Source organism: Eubalaena glacialis, chromosome 7, assembly GCF_028564815.1.
Source record: "Eubalaena glacialis isolate mEubGla1 chromosome 7, mEubGla1.1.hap2.+ XY, whole genome shotgun sequence".
NCBI lineage: Eukaryota > Metazoa > Chordata > Mammalia > Artiodactyla > Balaenidae > Eubalaena > Eubalaena glacialis.
Window position 1 is genome coordinate 33,903,549 of NC_083722.1, and position 15,689 is coordinate 33,919,237.

Here is a 15,689-nt window from a genome sequence, read left to right on the forward strand (position 1 = left end):
GCCCAGTGGCAGTCCTCCTGGGACAGGCCTCATGCCAGGGTCCAGCTGATCCCTGTGGGACCAGACAGGCTCCTCTCTGGTCTGGGATTGCCTTTGAAGCTGCCCCCCTTGCCGCACAATTGCCTTGCCTTGCCCCGGGCCAGCCAGGAGGTGCCAGCTCCCACCCTTTCCTGTGGGATGTGAGCTGGGTCCTCGGGCTGATGGGCCTGAGCTCTGGGCCTTGGAGGCCACTCAGCAGGCCGGGAGCTCCTGTGGCTGCCCTTCGTCTCCCCTCTCCTTCCTCTCCCTCCTCCCCACCTCCTGCCTGTGTTCAGGCTTGTCTAAAACAAGCCCCTGCTTGTACTCCCCCCGCCCCCGGTCTTCTGCAGCGTCCTGTGGTGCACACTTACCGAGGCAAGTGTGAATCCCAGTTGCTTTTTTTCAATGTTGGAAGCATCCGGAGAGCCCACTGTTGCCTTTCATGACCCCTAAGGAACCACGGATCAGCTAAGATAATAATGACCCACATGACTAAGTGTCTCCAGTGCTGAGCCCTGTGCTCAGTGCTCTGCCTGCTCCTGATCTCTTTAGAACCTAGAGAGGTTGGTTTCACTGTTCCCTACCTGCCTCTCCCATAGCACCGCAGTGAATTATGTATAATATACAAGCTTTGGAAAAGAAAATCTTTTAAAACCCAAGGCTTTTCGAGAGGAAACAAAGAGGGTGCCTGGTATTGGGAAAAGCTGGCCAAGGCCTTTCTGCTTCTGGCCAGTCTGTAAGGAGAGACAGAAGCTGGTGATCAATAGGCAGTGCTGTCCCCCCACCTGGGGCCTTGCTATGGGGTGTGTGTGCGTGTGCGTGTGTCAGTGGATGGGGGAATGGATGGGACCCTTTTCTCAAAAGAAATTTAAGAATAGAAAGAGGAGACTCACCCAGGGATGCCCCCGGTGGGCATGGATGAAACGAGAGTAACCAGTGACCGAATGGTGATATCGCCCTTCTGCCCATGATTTCACCCTTGCAGAGGTGAAATCACCCAGCACCCCAACTTAGATCACAGCAGCTCTCTGGGAGAGGTTCCGCAGCTGGTAAGTCCCACTTGAGTGATGGAAAGGCTGAGGCTAGGCTCAGACACTGAGTCAGGCCCAAGTCTGGGATTCATCCCCAAGCATTCTGATGCCAAGTTCCCATAGCATCTTGTGGGAGGGCATGCTAGCTCCTGGGGATCTTATGACACCTCCCTACCCTTAGCTCTCTTTGGGTTTGGCCCAACTGATGCCCGCCAGGCCCTGCAGGGACCCGTGACTGCCTTGGTAATTTGGAACGGCCCTGTCCTAAGGCGAGGGGGTTGTGTGGACATTCTTGTTCCGTTTCCTAGCTCATCAGGCCTTCCTTTGCCACGTCCTCGGCCAGAGGGGGCTCAGAGCAGATAAAACAAACCCCAGACCTGGAATCTTCCCCTCTCTTCCCTTCCCAAGGCTGAAAGTTTACCCAGGAGGTCTCGGGGTCCTTCGCCCTGCTTCCGGGAGCCTCGGCACCTGTTCAGGAGGCCTTCCTTTAGTGGTTGGTTTGATTTCCCCTCCGCCACGACTGGGCAGCTCCCACACAACTGGTAGTTTGTAACAGACTGGGTCAGAAGAAAATTTCTTCCTACCACAGAGGTGCAGAATGTGATAAACGGCTTAACCAAGCATCCCGGCCTCTGAGCTTCCACACTTTGTTGTTTCAGCCGCCAGACATATGTTTTTTTCTGGGAATACAGGAAATTATCTCTGCCTTTGAGGGAGGGCAGAATTTTTTCTGCTCGTGTTTGGGGATTCCAGACCATTCCCTCGTCCTGGGCACCCTCTGGCCCCCCGAGCTGGAATGAAAGAGAGCAGCTGCTGAAACACTTTGATTGGGGCGGTGGGAGGAGAAGCGCATCTTCAGTGGAAATCCCTAAAATAAAATGTGGCTACCTTGTCCCAAGTGCAGGACCAAGGCCAAACTCTTAAGTCCCAGGACTAGGGTGGTGGAGCCAGACTGCCAGCGTCCAGCCTCGCCACTTATTAGCTCTGTGACCTTTGGCAAGTGACAACCTCTTTGTGCCTGTTTCCTCATCTGTGTGTGTGAGGGGGACAGTACTGGTACTCATGTCATGAAGTGATTGTGATAATTAAATAAGGTGCTTTGAACCATACCTGGTGCATAGTAAGTACTCCATAAGCATTAGTATAAAATATTTTTCCTCATTAGAAAGATATACAGGGACTTCCCTGGTGGTCCAGTGGTCAAGAATCTGCCTTCCAATGCAGGGGACGTGGGTTTGATCCCTGGTCGGGGAACTAAGATCCCACATGCCTCAGGGAAACTAAGCCTGCGTGCTCTACAACCCGCACGCCACAGCTAGAGAGAAGCCCACACGCCGCAGCTAAGACCCGACGCAGCCAAATAAATAAATTAATTAATTAAAGAAAGGAAAGATATACATGTTCATTATAGAAAAAGAACAACATTGCAAAGGTAAAAAGAAAAAAATCACTCATGATTACATCATCCAAAGAAGTCAGTAATATTTTAGTATATTTCCTCCCAAGAGGTTTTTCTACACATATTTGTACATGATGATCAGATTTTATATACAATTTTGCATCCTACTTTTTGTCACTTGACATATCCCTGTGTTACTTATTGCAAATACAACATTTGATGAGGAGGAACACAACATAATTTTTTTTTTTTTTGACTGCGTGGCTTGCAGGATCTTAGTTCCCCAACCAGGAATTGAACCTGGGCCCTCAGCAGTGGAAGCGCAGAGTCCTAGCCACTGGACCGTCAGGGAATTCCTGAACACAACATAATTCAACCGTCCTCTTGCTGGACATTGAGATTATTTTTTATTTTTCACTATATAGTGTGATGGGCATCTTTATGCATAAAAGCCTTTTCTGCATTTGAGATTTCTTCCTCAGGCTAGTGGATATTTTTTAAGGCTTTGATACATATTGCCAAACTGCTCTTCCAAAGAGGATGTACCAAGCTACATTCAGTCAGTTGCATTGAAGCTGCCTGGTACCAAAGGCATTTTAAAGTCGTAGCCACACTTGGGTGGGGGAGGGGAGAGGGTAATTTGTTCAACTTTTCTTTTACATTCTTTAAGGTCTGCCTTCATTCTTACGTAAAATTTTAATGAAAGTATGACACACCTACAGAAAAGTGTACAAACTATTGAGTGAGCATCTGGATGCATTTTCATAAACTGGACACTCCCGTGTCACCAACACCCGCATCAAATTACAGAACATTCCTAGTCCCCACATCCACCCCAGGCTGTCCTGTGCCACCTCCCTGTCACTCCCCCCGCAAGAGTGACCAGGATCCTAACTTCTAACACGCAAGATTCATTTCCCCCGTTTTTGAACTGTTTGTACATCGATCGTGCTGTGTGCGTGTTTGCCTTCTTTTGTTTGCTATTATGTCTGCAAGAGTCATCTGAGTTGTGTGTAGCAATAGTTGGTTCACTTCCATCACTGAGCAGCATTCCAGGGCATGGAGGTACCACAACTTCTTAATCCATCTTCCTGTTGATGGACGTTTGGGTGGTGTCCAGTTTTGGCCACTGTCTATAGCGCTGCTGTAAACTTTCTAGTCCGTGTCCTCTGGTGCCCACATGGATGCTTTTCTGCTGGGCAGATACTTAGGAAGGGAGTTGCTGGCTCATGGCGTCTATGTATTTTCTGCTCCCTGCTCATATTTGTAAAGGATCATCTGGAAGGCAGAAAAATCCCCAGGGCAGTTCAGGCCCCACAAGCAATTGAAAGGAGGTGCCTCGGCTCAGGGCTTTTTGGGGGGCCCTCCAAAAAGGGATCATGTCCCCTCCGAAGGCTTGTGTCAGGGCTGTAGTGGAAACTGAGTTAGGCCTGGGTCCTGGCCCTCCAGCTTCAGCTGGCATGTGGCTTCTGACCCTGGCCTGTGCCTCCAGAGGCCACTCAGTGTCCTCACCGGGGGTCCTCAGCTGGCCTAACAACCATCGCGCTGAGCAGGGCAGGGCTCGGACCAGACTCCAGGTGGAGCTGGAGGGACCCAACTTCGGACATGATTGGAAGCAGGTTGGGCCCCTCACAAACCCCTAGAAGCTGCCCTACTTCCTTTTCCCTTGTTTTAAAAGAATCACACAAGTAACGCATCTTCACATCCTGGGAGTTAAGTGCTTCGAAAGTGGAATGAGAAACTATAAAAACCCCTCTTTGCCCCTCCCCACTCTACTGCCCCTCCCCAGAGGTAACAGTGAACAGTTTGGGTGTTGGGGGTGCCCAGATGAGTGGACAAAACGTGGGGGCTGTGAACCAGGCTGCCTGGTTCAAATTGCCCTCCTGCTACTTATCGGCTGTGTAACTTAGGGCCAGTGACTTCACCTCTCTGTGCCTCAGTTTCTCCCTGAAAATTGAGGGCAATAATAGTCACTGCCTGGGGTTGTTGTGAAGAACAGATGAGTTAACAGTTGAAAAGCACCTAGCCCAGCCCTGACCCATGGCAAGGATTCAAAGAGCATCTTGATTTTTCTAGTCTTTTCTACACATTTACTCATTTCCTGCCTAAGTGGGCTCCAGCTGTACATTTTATTCTGCAGTTTGATTTGTCCACTCAGTGCTGTATCTCTGAGATCTTCTTTCCTATATCTGAGACCTTTCTGTTCTGGGACCCTCTTTGTCCTTGCGTCTCCTCATGGAGTCCACTGATTTCTCCCCGTCTTTCCCCTCCCTCTGTCCACATCTTCCCTTGGAAAAGGTTCTGACCAGCCTGTTCATACTAAGGCATAAATGACTGACGAGGGAGGCTGGTGTGAAACCAGCTCAGGCCCCTGACCAGAGGAGGGCACAGCTTCGGAGGGGAGCCAGGATCCACCTGTTATCAAACGCCTAAGGGCTGTTAGGTACGTTCTGCACACTCGCTGTGTCTCCTTGAATCCTCACAACGACCCCAAGAGGCAGGTGCCATTATTGGCTCCATTTTACTGGGGAGGAAACCAAGGCACAGAGAGGTTAAGTGGCTTTCCCAAAGTCACCCAGCCAGTATGGGCGGAGCAGGCACTTCGGCCGCCTCTGTTGGACTGTGAAGTCCATTTTGGTCACAACTAAACTAGAACCCCGACACGGCTTAGGGAAGGTAGAGGCAGGTGGGAGGTTCTGGGGGAACCGCAGCAGAGGCGGCCCGTGGATTCTGAGGGTGCAGATGGGGGCAGCTCTCATTGCCTCGGCTGCAACTTAAGCCCCTGCTATGTTTTCCATGCTACTGGGCAGGGGCAGGAATTCTCTGGAGCATCAGACCCCCTGGTCCCCTCAGGAGGAGGGGACAGGGGAGAAGGTTCTTGGGGAAACACCCTAGCCCCAGGGTCTGCATCGTAGTGGGCATTCGAGTTCCCGGTGTTACCGAGTACATGCACGGTGGACCCTTTCCAGGCCTGGTGGGTCTGACGTCAGATGATGCGGAGGGTCTGGGGCATTTTAGATCTCCCGTGTTCCTCCTCTCAGCCCTTCCTGACCAGACTGGGCACTGGGGGAGGCTGCGAGTGGCTCTTAGGCTTTGAGTGAGCAGGTGTGCTTGGGGGTTGGGGGGGTGTTAGCACCCCCAGGGTCTCTCTTGGACCCCCCCATCCACCCTCGGATCCCCTCACCCCTCAACTCCCACCCTTAACCCCACACCCATCCCACCTGGCCACGCTTAGAGCAACCCAGGCTGGGAGCCAGGGCAGGGGGCTGGGACTCTGCGGGTAGCAGCAGCTCTGCGAGGGGGGTGAAAACTTTGACAACAGGGTTGGGGGTGGAGAGTCACCTTCTGTCAGAGGACCGGGAACAGGCTAAGGCTTCTGACACTCTTTGATACACAGACAGCTGAGGTTCATAATTCAATATCCTCCCCCAGGAGGCTCTCACAGACCCCGGCGGGGTGGTGGGACAGGGATTCCTGCGTCCATTTTACAAATGAGCAAGCTGAGGCTGGCGCAGGCAGTGAGAGGCTGGGCGGGCAGAGCCCATGTTCTCGCCCAGCCCAGGATGGGCGCCCAGCCCTTTGTGAGAGAAACAAGGGGCTCGTTCTCCCTCAGTCCTCCCCGTGCCGGCTGGCACTGCCAGGCTCGGTGTCTGCACCCTCACCCCACCCCCGCCCCCATGGGCCAACTGAAGTTAGATTGTTCCTGAGGGGGAGGGGCTCACTGTATTTGTGAGCGGGCAGGGGGTGCAGCTGCGAGGGGAGTGAGCTGGGCTGGGGTCAGAGCCTGTGCGGTCTGCAGGGCTGCAGTTGTGGGAGGGGGGGCAAAGACAGGCTACCCCTCTGTAGGAGCACAGGACAGAGGTGGAGGCTGCAGATGTGTCCCTGCTGCAGGACAGGGGGGGGGGGGACTGTCCTGCAGGGAGCTGGGCAGAGAGACCCCTGGGGCTGAGGCAGCCTCGTCACAAATTCCTGGCCTACGGGGACAGAGAAGGGAGGAAGGGAGGTAAGGTTAGGGCCACTGAGTACTCAGCCCTCGAGATGGGTAGTGCTGCTCTACTTTGTAGGGCAGGATGCAGGGTGGTTAGAAGGAGCCCTGGCTTGGGGGTCAGGTGGCTTGGGCGGCCCTGGATCAACCAGACATGCAACCTGGGACAAACGCCTTCCCAGCTCTACATGGAGACATGATGGTCTGACGACCCTTCACCCTCACCCACCATGAGCCGGGGAGCCAGAATGTGGGACTGGGTCCCAGTACTGTCCCCGCTGCCCGAGACCTAACCTCCCTGTGCTTCTGTTTCTCCTTATCTGTTGAAGGAGAATAATAACCAAAGCTACCAGATGGGGCTGTTTGAGGTTAAAGTGCTTGGAACAGTGCCCAGCACACAGTAAATGCTCAGATAGATGCAAATTATTATTATTTCCATGATCCGGTGATTTTCACTGAATATATGCCAGTACCTTCCGCTAATGCTGACTTAGTCTGATGTCTGGCATTAGGCAGAACATGTCAGCCTGTGCTGCTTTCCTTTGCCACCCCCAGAGGTCTGGTCTCATTCTTAGGACCTTGGGGCACAGCTCTGGCCTCTGGTCTATGCTGTGGCTGACCCTCCAATCTTGTGCTGATCCATCACTCACCCACTCAGCCTACCAAGTGCTGCACACTGTTGAAGACACATTATTTTCATTTAACGCTCTCACCAATCTTCTGAAACTCTTTACAGGTAAGGGAACTGAGGCTCAGAGAAGTTAAGTGACTTGCCCAAGGTCACACAGCAAAGAAGTGGCAGAACTGAGATTCAAGCCCTGTTTGTAGCACTTGCTCAACTACGAAGTTGTACTGCCTCTTGCAACATCGCTGAGAGGGGACCCTCCAGCCCCTGTCAGGACCTTATGGCATCTGGGCACCCCCAGGGCCCCTGCACCTCTCAGAGAGTCTCAGCCCATCCCAGCTGGGAAGGACCTTAGAAATCACCCAGTCCAAGGTTTTCATCTTGTGGATGGGGAGACGGAGGCTCAGAGAGGGGGAGGGATGTGCCCAGGGTCACTCAGTGAGCTAGGGACAGAGTGCAACCAGCTGCAAGACTCATTCTGTCCTGTCCTGCCCCCTTCCCAAATAGGCCTTAGTCCCCTGTCCTCCTGAGATCCTTCAAAGATCAGGGCTGATGTGCTGGGTGGTGGAAAGCTCTCCCTGGGCCCTGGGAGGACCAGGTGCCCTGCAGTGGCCCTCCCTGCGCAGGGTTACTGTGGCCTGAGGACTTGCCTTTCTCATTTACTGGACTGTAGATGCCAGGAGCTCAGGGACTGCAGCTGGCTCGCTGCTGTATGGCCAATGCTGGTTCATAAATAGTAACCATTCCTGCACATGTTCATAGAGGCCTGAGGCACAGCAGTGAACAAGACAGACAAAATGCCTGCCCTCAGGGGAGTTTGCATTCCTGTTGAGAAAGAGATAGAGAATGAATTGAAATAAGTAAGCAAAAATGTGTAATATTTAAGATGGTGATAAGTGACATGGAGAAACAAAACAGGGAAGGAGCATAAAGTCGGGGTGGGGGGAGCTGGTGGGGGGTTTGCAGTTTTAAATAGGGTAGTCATGGAAGGTCTCTGTAAGGAGGTGACCCACTTGAGTGGTGGAGGTGAAGGAATGAGCCATGGTGGTGTCTGGGGGATGGGCACCTCAGGCAGAGGGAAGCGCAGGTGCAAAGGCCCTGAGGTAGGAAACGTGCCTGGTATGTCTGAGGGATTGGGTGTGGCTGGAGCAGATGGAACAAGGAGGAGAGTAGGAGATAATGGGGTCACAGGGACCATGAGGTGGGGACAGATCATAGAGGGCTTTTTATGGTAAGGACTTTGGCTTTTACACTGAGTGAAACAGGAGCCATGGAGAGTTCTGAGCCGAAAGAGGGACAGGATCTAACTTTGGTTTTAACAGGACCCCTCTAATTACTGAGTTGCAAGTAGAATGTCATGGGGCAAGCAGGAGGGAGTCTGACGTTAGGAGGCGCCTTCAGGAAGCCAGGTAAGGCATAGCAGAGGCTGGGCTCACACTGGTGGCAGCGAGGCAGTGGCAGAGGAGGATGTATTTGAGGTCAGATCTGGAGGCTCACCAGGTGGCATGAGAGAAAGGAGTCAAGGTTGACTTCAAGTCTGGGAGGCTGACCTGGAGGGAGTCTCCATCTCTGGCCCAAGAACCAGCAGACTTGGGTTTAAGTCTCTGTCACCCACTTGCTTGGTGACCTTGGGCAAATCCCTCCCCCTCTCCTGTAATATGTGGTTGCCCTTGTCTTGGCCCCTTCCCCAAGACCCCGTGCACTTTGTTTTGTTTTTTGTTTGTTTGTTTGTTTGTTTTGGGCTGCACGGCGTGGCTTGCGGGATCTTAGTTCCCTGACCAGGGATGGAACCCGGGCCCCCTGCAGTGCAAGCACAGAGTCCTCGCCACTGGACCACCGGGGAAGTCCCAAGACCCCATGCACGTTGAAGGGGACCGTGCCTCACAGCAGTGCCCCCTCCCGTCCGCAGGGAGCCAGCAGCCAGCATGGCGTCACGCATCGGGCTCCGCATGCAGCTCATGCGGGAGCAGGCGCAGCAGGAGGAGCAGCGGGAGCGCATGCAGCAGCAGGCCGTCATGCATTACATGCAGCAGCAGCAGCAGCAGCAGCTGGGGGCGCCGCCCACCCCCGCCATCAACACCCCCGTCCACTTCCAGTCTCCGCCACCTGTGCCCGGGGAGGTGCTGAAGGTAAGGCCTGCTCCACCCTGACTCTTCGCCCCGGTCCTCGGAGCCCCCGCCCTGAGCCCTCTACCTCCTCCCCGCTCCAGGTGCAGTCCTACCTGGAGAACCCCACCTCCTACCACCTGCAGCAGTCCCGGGACCAGAAGGTGCGGGAGTACCTGTCTGAGACCTACGGGAACAAGTTTGCTGCCCACATCAGCCCTGCTCAGGGCTCCCCAAAGCCCCTGCCAGCCGCCTCCCCGGGCGTGCGGGCCGGACACGTGTTGTCGTCCTCAGCCGGCAACAGTGCTCCCAACAGCCCCATGGCCATGCTGCACATCGGCTCCAACCCTGAGCGGGAGGTGAGTGAGGAGCTGGCCGGTGCCTGCCACCAGCAGAGCTGGGGCCACGTGCTGCGCTCCTGGGACTCCTAGTCTAATGGCAGAGGCAAGATACTGCCCTCAGGGAGCCCCAGTCTGAGGAGAGACATGGCCCCGCCCTCAGGGAGACCCCGTCTGAGGGGAGACACGGCCCCGCCCTCAGGGAGCCCGGGTCTGAGGGGAGACACGGCCCTGCTCTCGGGGAGCCCCGGTCTGAGGGGAGACCCAGCCCCACTCTCAGGGAGCCCCAGTCTCCCAGGAGAAACATCCCTACTTTGGAAACCTCTGCTAGGGGGAAACAGCAGAGGAGTGCAGTAGGAGGAGACTCCTACAGGAATGCCCAGCACACCTGCAAAGCCATGTCCTGACAGAGGGTATATAAAGCCATCTCCCTGGGCAGCTTGGCTCCTTGGGCAGAGCCCTGGCCTGGGCCTTGGGGCCTGGGGGCCCTGGACAGCTCATCCCCTCTCTGGGTCTGTTTCCATCCCCCCAGATGAGCAGATGGGGTGAGGTGGGCACCAAGGTCCCTTCAGGTCAGTGGCTGTCCCAGTGCCCCTTTTCCCCTGCCTTTCTCCGAGTAGGCACCCCCCAATATGGACTATTTTTTCCCTTTCAGTTTGATGTCATCGACAACATTATGTGTCTGGACGATGTCCTGGGCTTCATCAATCCAGAAACTCAGATTCCCAATACGGTATTGCTGGCCAGGGCGGGGTGGGTGTGTCAGAGGGAGGGGCAGTGGCCCTGCAGCGGCTGTGAGCCTGGAGAGAACTAGAATATCTCCTACAGAGATGAGAGTCACCTCCATCAAATCATGTGATGGGCCCAGGGTCCGGCAGAACTGTGAATCCAGAGGGTGCGCCTCAGCCTGCGCGCATGGTGGGGCTTGTTGGGGGAGACGGGCTGGGGAGGGCTTCCTGGGTCGGGGGTGGAGGCAGGAGGCACTGGTACTGAGGGAGCAGTGTGGCCCCAGGAAGGCCTGGAGCTGATGCGTTTCTCTGAGATATGGGGCCCCCTCTTCTACCAAGCCCAGGACCCAGAAAGCACAGGCCTGTGTCCCTCACTCCGAGGGGCAGGTGATTTCAGGCTGGTTCGGTTCCCTCCCTCCGGCAGCCTCCGGGCAGCGTTAATGCTCTCTGGGCTTCCTGGGCAGAGGTGACAGGACAGGTGGGAAGGGGTCAGGCTTGGAATCCAGAGGCCTCGATTCTGGCTTTGGCTGTGACTCTGGGAAGTCCCTTAACTGTTCTGAGCCCCTGGGGATGATGCCTTCTACCCACGGGCTGGTGGGCAAATTAGATAAGGCAAGAAATTGGGGGCTAGCTCTGCACAAGGGGGGACAGGTACTTACACTGAGCAGGTGGAATTGCAGGTGTCCCCTTCCCTTTTTTTTGGAGATCCCTGAACCTTAGCTGCTCACTCCTGCCCCTTGGGCCCCAGCGCATGCTGCTGAGGGAAGTCAAGGAGTCAGTCCTCAATCCCCGCTGCCTGGTGACAGTGCCCAGGGGCTCATCAGGAGTTGGCCGGGGCCAGTGGGTCAGAAGCCTGCTGCCAGCAGGGGCATCGGGGGCTGGGAGGCCAGAGAGGAGGGCACAGCGTCTGGCCCCTTTAGTGGGGGCCAGGGTACCCTGCAGGGTTCTGGGCCTGTGATTTGCTCTGCATGAATGTGTGGCAGGAACTGGGAAGATCTTTCCAGAGCTCAAACCTGTCCCTGTGGGGCCCGTTTAAACCCCCAATGGCCGCTCATCACCAAGTCCCAGGGGCTCTGCAAGTGGAACCTGCCCTCCAGCGTCCGGCAGGATCTCCCCCAACTCCCCCGCCACCACTGCGCTCCTTCAGCTTGAGGTGCTTGTGACCTCATGCTCTGTCCTGGCCGCTTCCCCGCTCAGCCATCCCCCTGCCCATAGTGCCCTTCCTCACCACGCCCTCTGGAAACCTTCCAGAAACTCCAGAATAGATTAGGTGCCCCTCCCCTTGGCTTCCAAAGGCCCTGGGGGAAATCCTCTCACCCACTATCTCCTCTCTCTCCAGCTGCTTCCCAGCGCTGGCTGGTTGCTCCTTGAGGGCAGGGGCTGCCTCTTATTCAGCTCTGGACTCTGCCCTGGGTGACCCCAGCACAGCCTCCCCCAGTGTCCCGGGGAATCCTGGGACGATGGGCCCTGGGGAGAGCCCCCCGAAGACAGGGGGCTGCTCATCGGGTACCCTTCCCCACCTCACCCTGCAGCTGCCCCTGTCCAGCAGTCACCTAAATGTGTACAGTGGAGACCCCCAGGTCACCACCTCCCTGGTGGGCGTCACCAGCAGCTCCTGCCCAGCCGACCTGACCCAGAAGCGAGAGCTTACAGGTACCAGCCCGCTGCTTCCCTGCGCCCCAGCTCCCGAGTTCTGCCGCTTCTCTTCCCCTCCCAGCTCCTCTCTCCTCTCCTGTTCTCCAGATGCTGAGAGCCGGGCCCTGGCCAAGGAGCGACAGAAGAAAGACAATCACAACCTCAGTGAGTCTCCCCAGCCCCTCTTCCTGCCCTCACCTGGGCTGGCTCAAAAGCCACTCTCTGACCTGCACAGCTTCTAGGAAGGATTCCCTACCCAAGGCCTTAAAATCCTGGCATTGGTGTGACTGGGTTCAGCACAGCCCTCTTCCCGTCAGCCCTTTCTAGGAAGGGGTGGGAGAGGCGCTCCAGGGAAGAGATATTTATGAAATTCCCAGCACTTCAGAGGGAATGAGTTTATCAGATTGTTTTCTTTAGGGCGTGGAGTCTGGGAAGGAGTTCTGGGCAGTGGAAAGAGAGAGAGTCTTCCCCAGGCAGCTTCGCCCGCTACAGCCTGACCCCCTTAGCTGTGTCCGACCTGCCCCCGACACCCTCACCCCCATAGAAATCCCATTTGGTTGGTCACCCATTACTTCCCAGAAGGACTAAGGCATCCCTGCTTGGGCTGGACCCTTCGTCCCAGGTGGGGTCCTCATCCGCCTAATGGCCCCTCCTGGAATTTGTTACTTTTAGTTGAAAGGAGACGGAGGTTCAACATCAATGACCGCATCAAGGAGCTGGGAATGCTGATCCCCAAGGCCAACGACTTGTGAGTGGGTTTCCTGGAGGAAGGGAAGGGAGGGCAGCAGCTCACAGGTATTAACTGCTGGTTGCCAGGGGGAAGGGATGGGAAGAGAATCCCTTGGTTGCTGCCTTAAAGAGCTTATCATCTATTTGGGAAAAGAAGATTCCTCCCTCCCCCAAATAAGGAAGGCTCAAGACAGAGGAGCAGATGTCCCAGAAGTGAGGGTGGGGTCAGGGGTACTTCCTGAAGGAGGAGTCATGCTGGAGTCATGCTGGGAAAGTTTGGCGAGGCCACAGGACTGGTGCAGAGGTGGTCCAGGGACAGGAGTAGTGAGAGTCAAGGATGGGTGTGGGTGTGGGTGTTGGTGGCAGGAATGGGGGGCCTGGGGAAGGAGGCTGCTCCGAATTGCTTGGTTCCTGGGATTAGTGACGTGGGTGGTGGCACCATAGTTACCTGGGAAGGCCCGTTCTGTGCAGATGGAGATCAGCTTCCTTCATAAGTAGGGGTTGGCTGGATCTGGGATTTGGGGCAAAGTTGGGAGAGGCGACATAAGCTCCGAACAGGATTTTACTTCCACCCACTAAGCTCCTGGCAAATGCTTGCCCCCTCCTCTGAGCATGCACCTCTGATTCTGCCTGGCCTGCAGGGATGTGCGCTGGAACAAGGGCACCATCCTCAAGGCCTCTGTTGATTACATCCGGAGGATGCAGAAGGACCTGCAGAAGTCCCGGGAGCTGGAGAACCACTCTCGGCGCCTGGAGATGACCAACAAGCAGCTCTGGCTCCGCATCCAGGTCTGGCCCCTGAACTTGGACTTCTTGGGTAGCTCGGACTCCTGACCCCTGGCCTGAGTCCTGACCCCAGGGGCAGTGCTTATACTTCTGAAGTTGGAGACATGGGGATGATGCCCATGAGGAGGGAGGACGTATCAATCAGGAAGTTATAGTTTGGTAACAAACAATCCCCAGCAGCTTTAAGCAACAGATGTCAGCTGGAGGGCCTGTTCTGTGAGACCCTCATTCTGGGACCCAAGCTGACGGACAGGCATATCTAGAGCTGGCTCTTAAAGCCGTGTGTCACCCTTAGGGTGACACTTGTCCCTTCTCACATTTCCTCCATCAATGCAAGCACATGCCTATACCTAACGTCAAGGGGGCAGGAAAAGGCAAACCTACCCCTGTGGGAGGCAGAGAGCTGGGACTTTATGGTGGGTAATGCTAAGAATCACCACAGGGGACAAGAGAAAGAAAAAAGGCTTGGGAGAGTCCATCCTACCACCTAGAGCTGCCTAGTCCTGGCTCTGTGTTGAAGGCCTCTTGTCCTCTTTGGACCTGAGGCTGGTCATCTATACAAAGGGCAGCTGGACTACAGCTTACAATTCTTCTATTTCTTATGGTAGATAATACAATTCACATTACAATCCAGCACACATAGCCATACTCAAAGTGAAAAATCAAAGTTTCCTGAAAGAACCCTCATCCTTAATAGATGCAGTGCATTCTGATAGTTTCTCATCTAGTCTAGTCTAGGCAAGTCTATTTCAATTAAAAAAATAGAGGGCTGGTCAAGGCTCACTGTAGTGGTTTCCCAACCCACTCATGAGTTGCGACTTGTAGTTTGAAAAACACTGGTCTAGACTCTAGAGCTGCCCTATGCTTCCTCCCAGCTGAGACATTTTGTGGTCTTGGGTGCCACAAAGGGAGGGGCAAGGGCTGCAGCGGAGGTGGGGGGCGGGCAACGGGTGCCCACGGGTGTGCACCTCCAGCCTCTGTCTGCCGCACCTGCAGGAGCTGGAGATGCAGGCTCGCGTGCACGGCCTCCCCACCACCTCGCCCTCGGGCATGAACATGGCCGAGCTGGCCCAGCAGGTGGTGAAGCAGGAGCTACCCAGCGAGGAGGGTCCAGGGGAGGCCCTGCTGCTGGGGGCCGAGGTCCCCGACCCTGAGCCACTGCCGGCTCTGCCCCCCCAGGCCCAGCTACCCCCGCCAGCCCAGCCAGCCCAGCCACCGTCCCCATTCCACCACCTGGACTTCAGCCACAGCCTGAGCTTTGGGGGCGGGGGCAACGAAGGGCCCCCGGGCTACCCCGAACCTCTGGGGCCAGAGCATGGCTCCCCGTTCCCCAACCTGTCCAAGAAGGATCTGGACCTCATGCTCCTGGACGACTCACTGCTACCACTGGCCTCCGACCCCCTCTTCTCCACTATGTCCCCCGAGGCCTCCAAAGCCAGCAGCCGCAGGAGCAGCTTCAGCATGGAGGAGGGCGACGTGCTGTGACCTGGGCCACGGGGGTGGGCCTGGGGGGTGGGAGAGCCAGGGCCACCTCCCTCCCACCCTCCAGCCTGTACTTGTGTGTGAAGTAGCCCCTGCCCTGCCTCACTCCGCCCTGTAGGCCCCCTGTTTGGGCTTAGTGCCCTTGGCAGTCCGTGGGGTCGGAAGCCCCCCACCCAGGGGCAGCCCTCTTGATGGGGCTGGGCAGGAATAGGCCTTCAGCCCGGCTCCCAGAGGTGAAATCATGAGGGCGAGGGAGGATACAGGGTGTGCTGGAGGTAAGACGAGGTCCTACCTTCTGAGCCTGGTCCCCCCCACTGATGAAGGAGGACTCGTTGGAACCAGGGGTCCAGAAGTTCCTTCTTGGAGGCAGTGACTGGTCCAGGGGGTGCCCAGGCCTGCCTTTCTGGACTCTGATGGCAACAAGCCCGTCCTCCAGCCTGGCACTCCCCCCACCCCCCTTTGGTGCTAACAGCTCTCCACCAAGTGGTGTGAGGGCGGGGGTGGCCAGAAGAGGAGGCGCTGGGTTCAAGTTAGAGTGGGGTCACTGCTGGAAGAGCAGCTCCCCTCCAGGCTCCCCACTTTGTGCCTTTAGTAAACACTGTGCTTTGTACCTGTTTGTCCTGTCTCTTTGGAGGGGGGGTCTGGGGACAACAGAGATGGGAGGATTCAACCCGGTGGGCTCCTTTCTGGATTCAGAGTTCAAATGCCCCCATGGGGATCAGGGAAGGGGGATACAGACAGGAGGGACTGAGTCCATCACCTAGTTTCCCCCAACTCCCCAGCCCTGCCCCATGGGAAGCTGGAGATCTAGCCTTACTTAGGGGGCTC

The 15,689-nt window shown here is 56.0% G+C and overlaps 1 protein-coding gene across 2 annotated transcripts in view; it reads left to right on the plus strand.

Moving 5' to 3' along the window:
• Window positions 1-15,471, plus strand: part of TFEB (transcription factor EB) — a 47,289-nt gene extending 31,818 nt beyond the window's left edge. Inside the window, exons 2-9 of one of the 2 annotated variants that reach the window (XM_061196245.1) lie at window positions 8,968-9,187; window positions 9,268-9,522; window positions 10,157-10,234; window positions 11,762-11,882; window positions 11,973-12,029; window positions 12,537-12,612; window positions 13,235-13,382; window positions 14,376-15,471. In XM_061196245.1, coding sequence (XP_061052228.1) covers window positions 8,984-9,187; window positions 9,268-9,522; window positions 10,157-10,234; window positions 11,762-11,882; window positions 11,973-12,029; window positions 12,537-12,612; window positions 13,235-13,382; window positions 14,376-14,864 — 1,428 coding nt within the window. In that variant the 5' untranslated portion in view covers window positions 8,968-8,983 and the 3' untranslated portion in view covers window positions 14,865-15,471. The remainder of the gene's footprint in view (window positions 1-8,967; window positions 9,188-9,267; window positions 9,523-10,156; window positions 10,235-11,761; window positions 11,883-11,972; window positions 12,030-12,536; window positions 12,613-13,234; window positions 13,383-14,375) is intronic. The other variant, XM_061196244.1, reaches the window with a different exon arrangement.
• The last annotated feature ends 218 nt before the right edge of the window (window positions 15,472-15,689 follow it).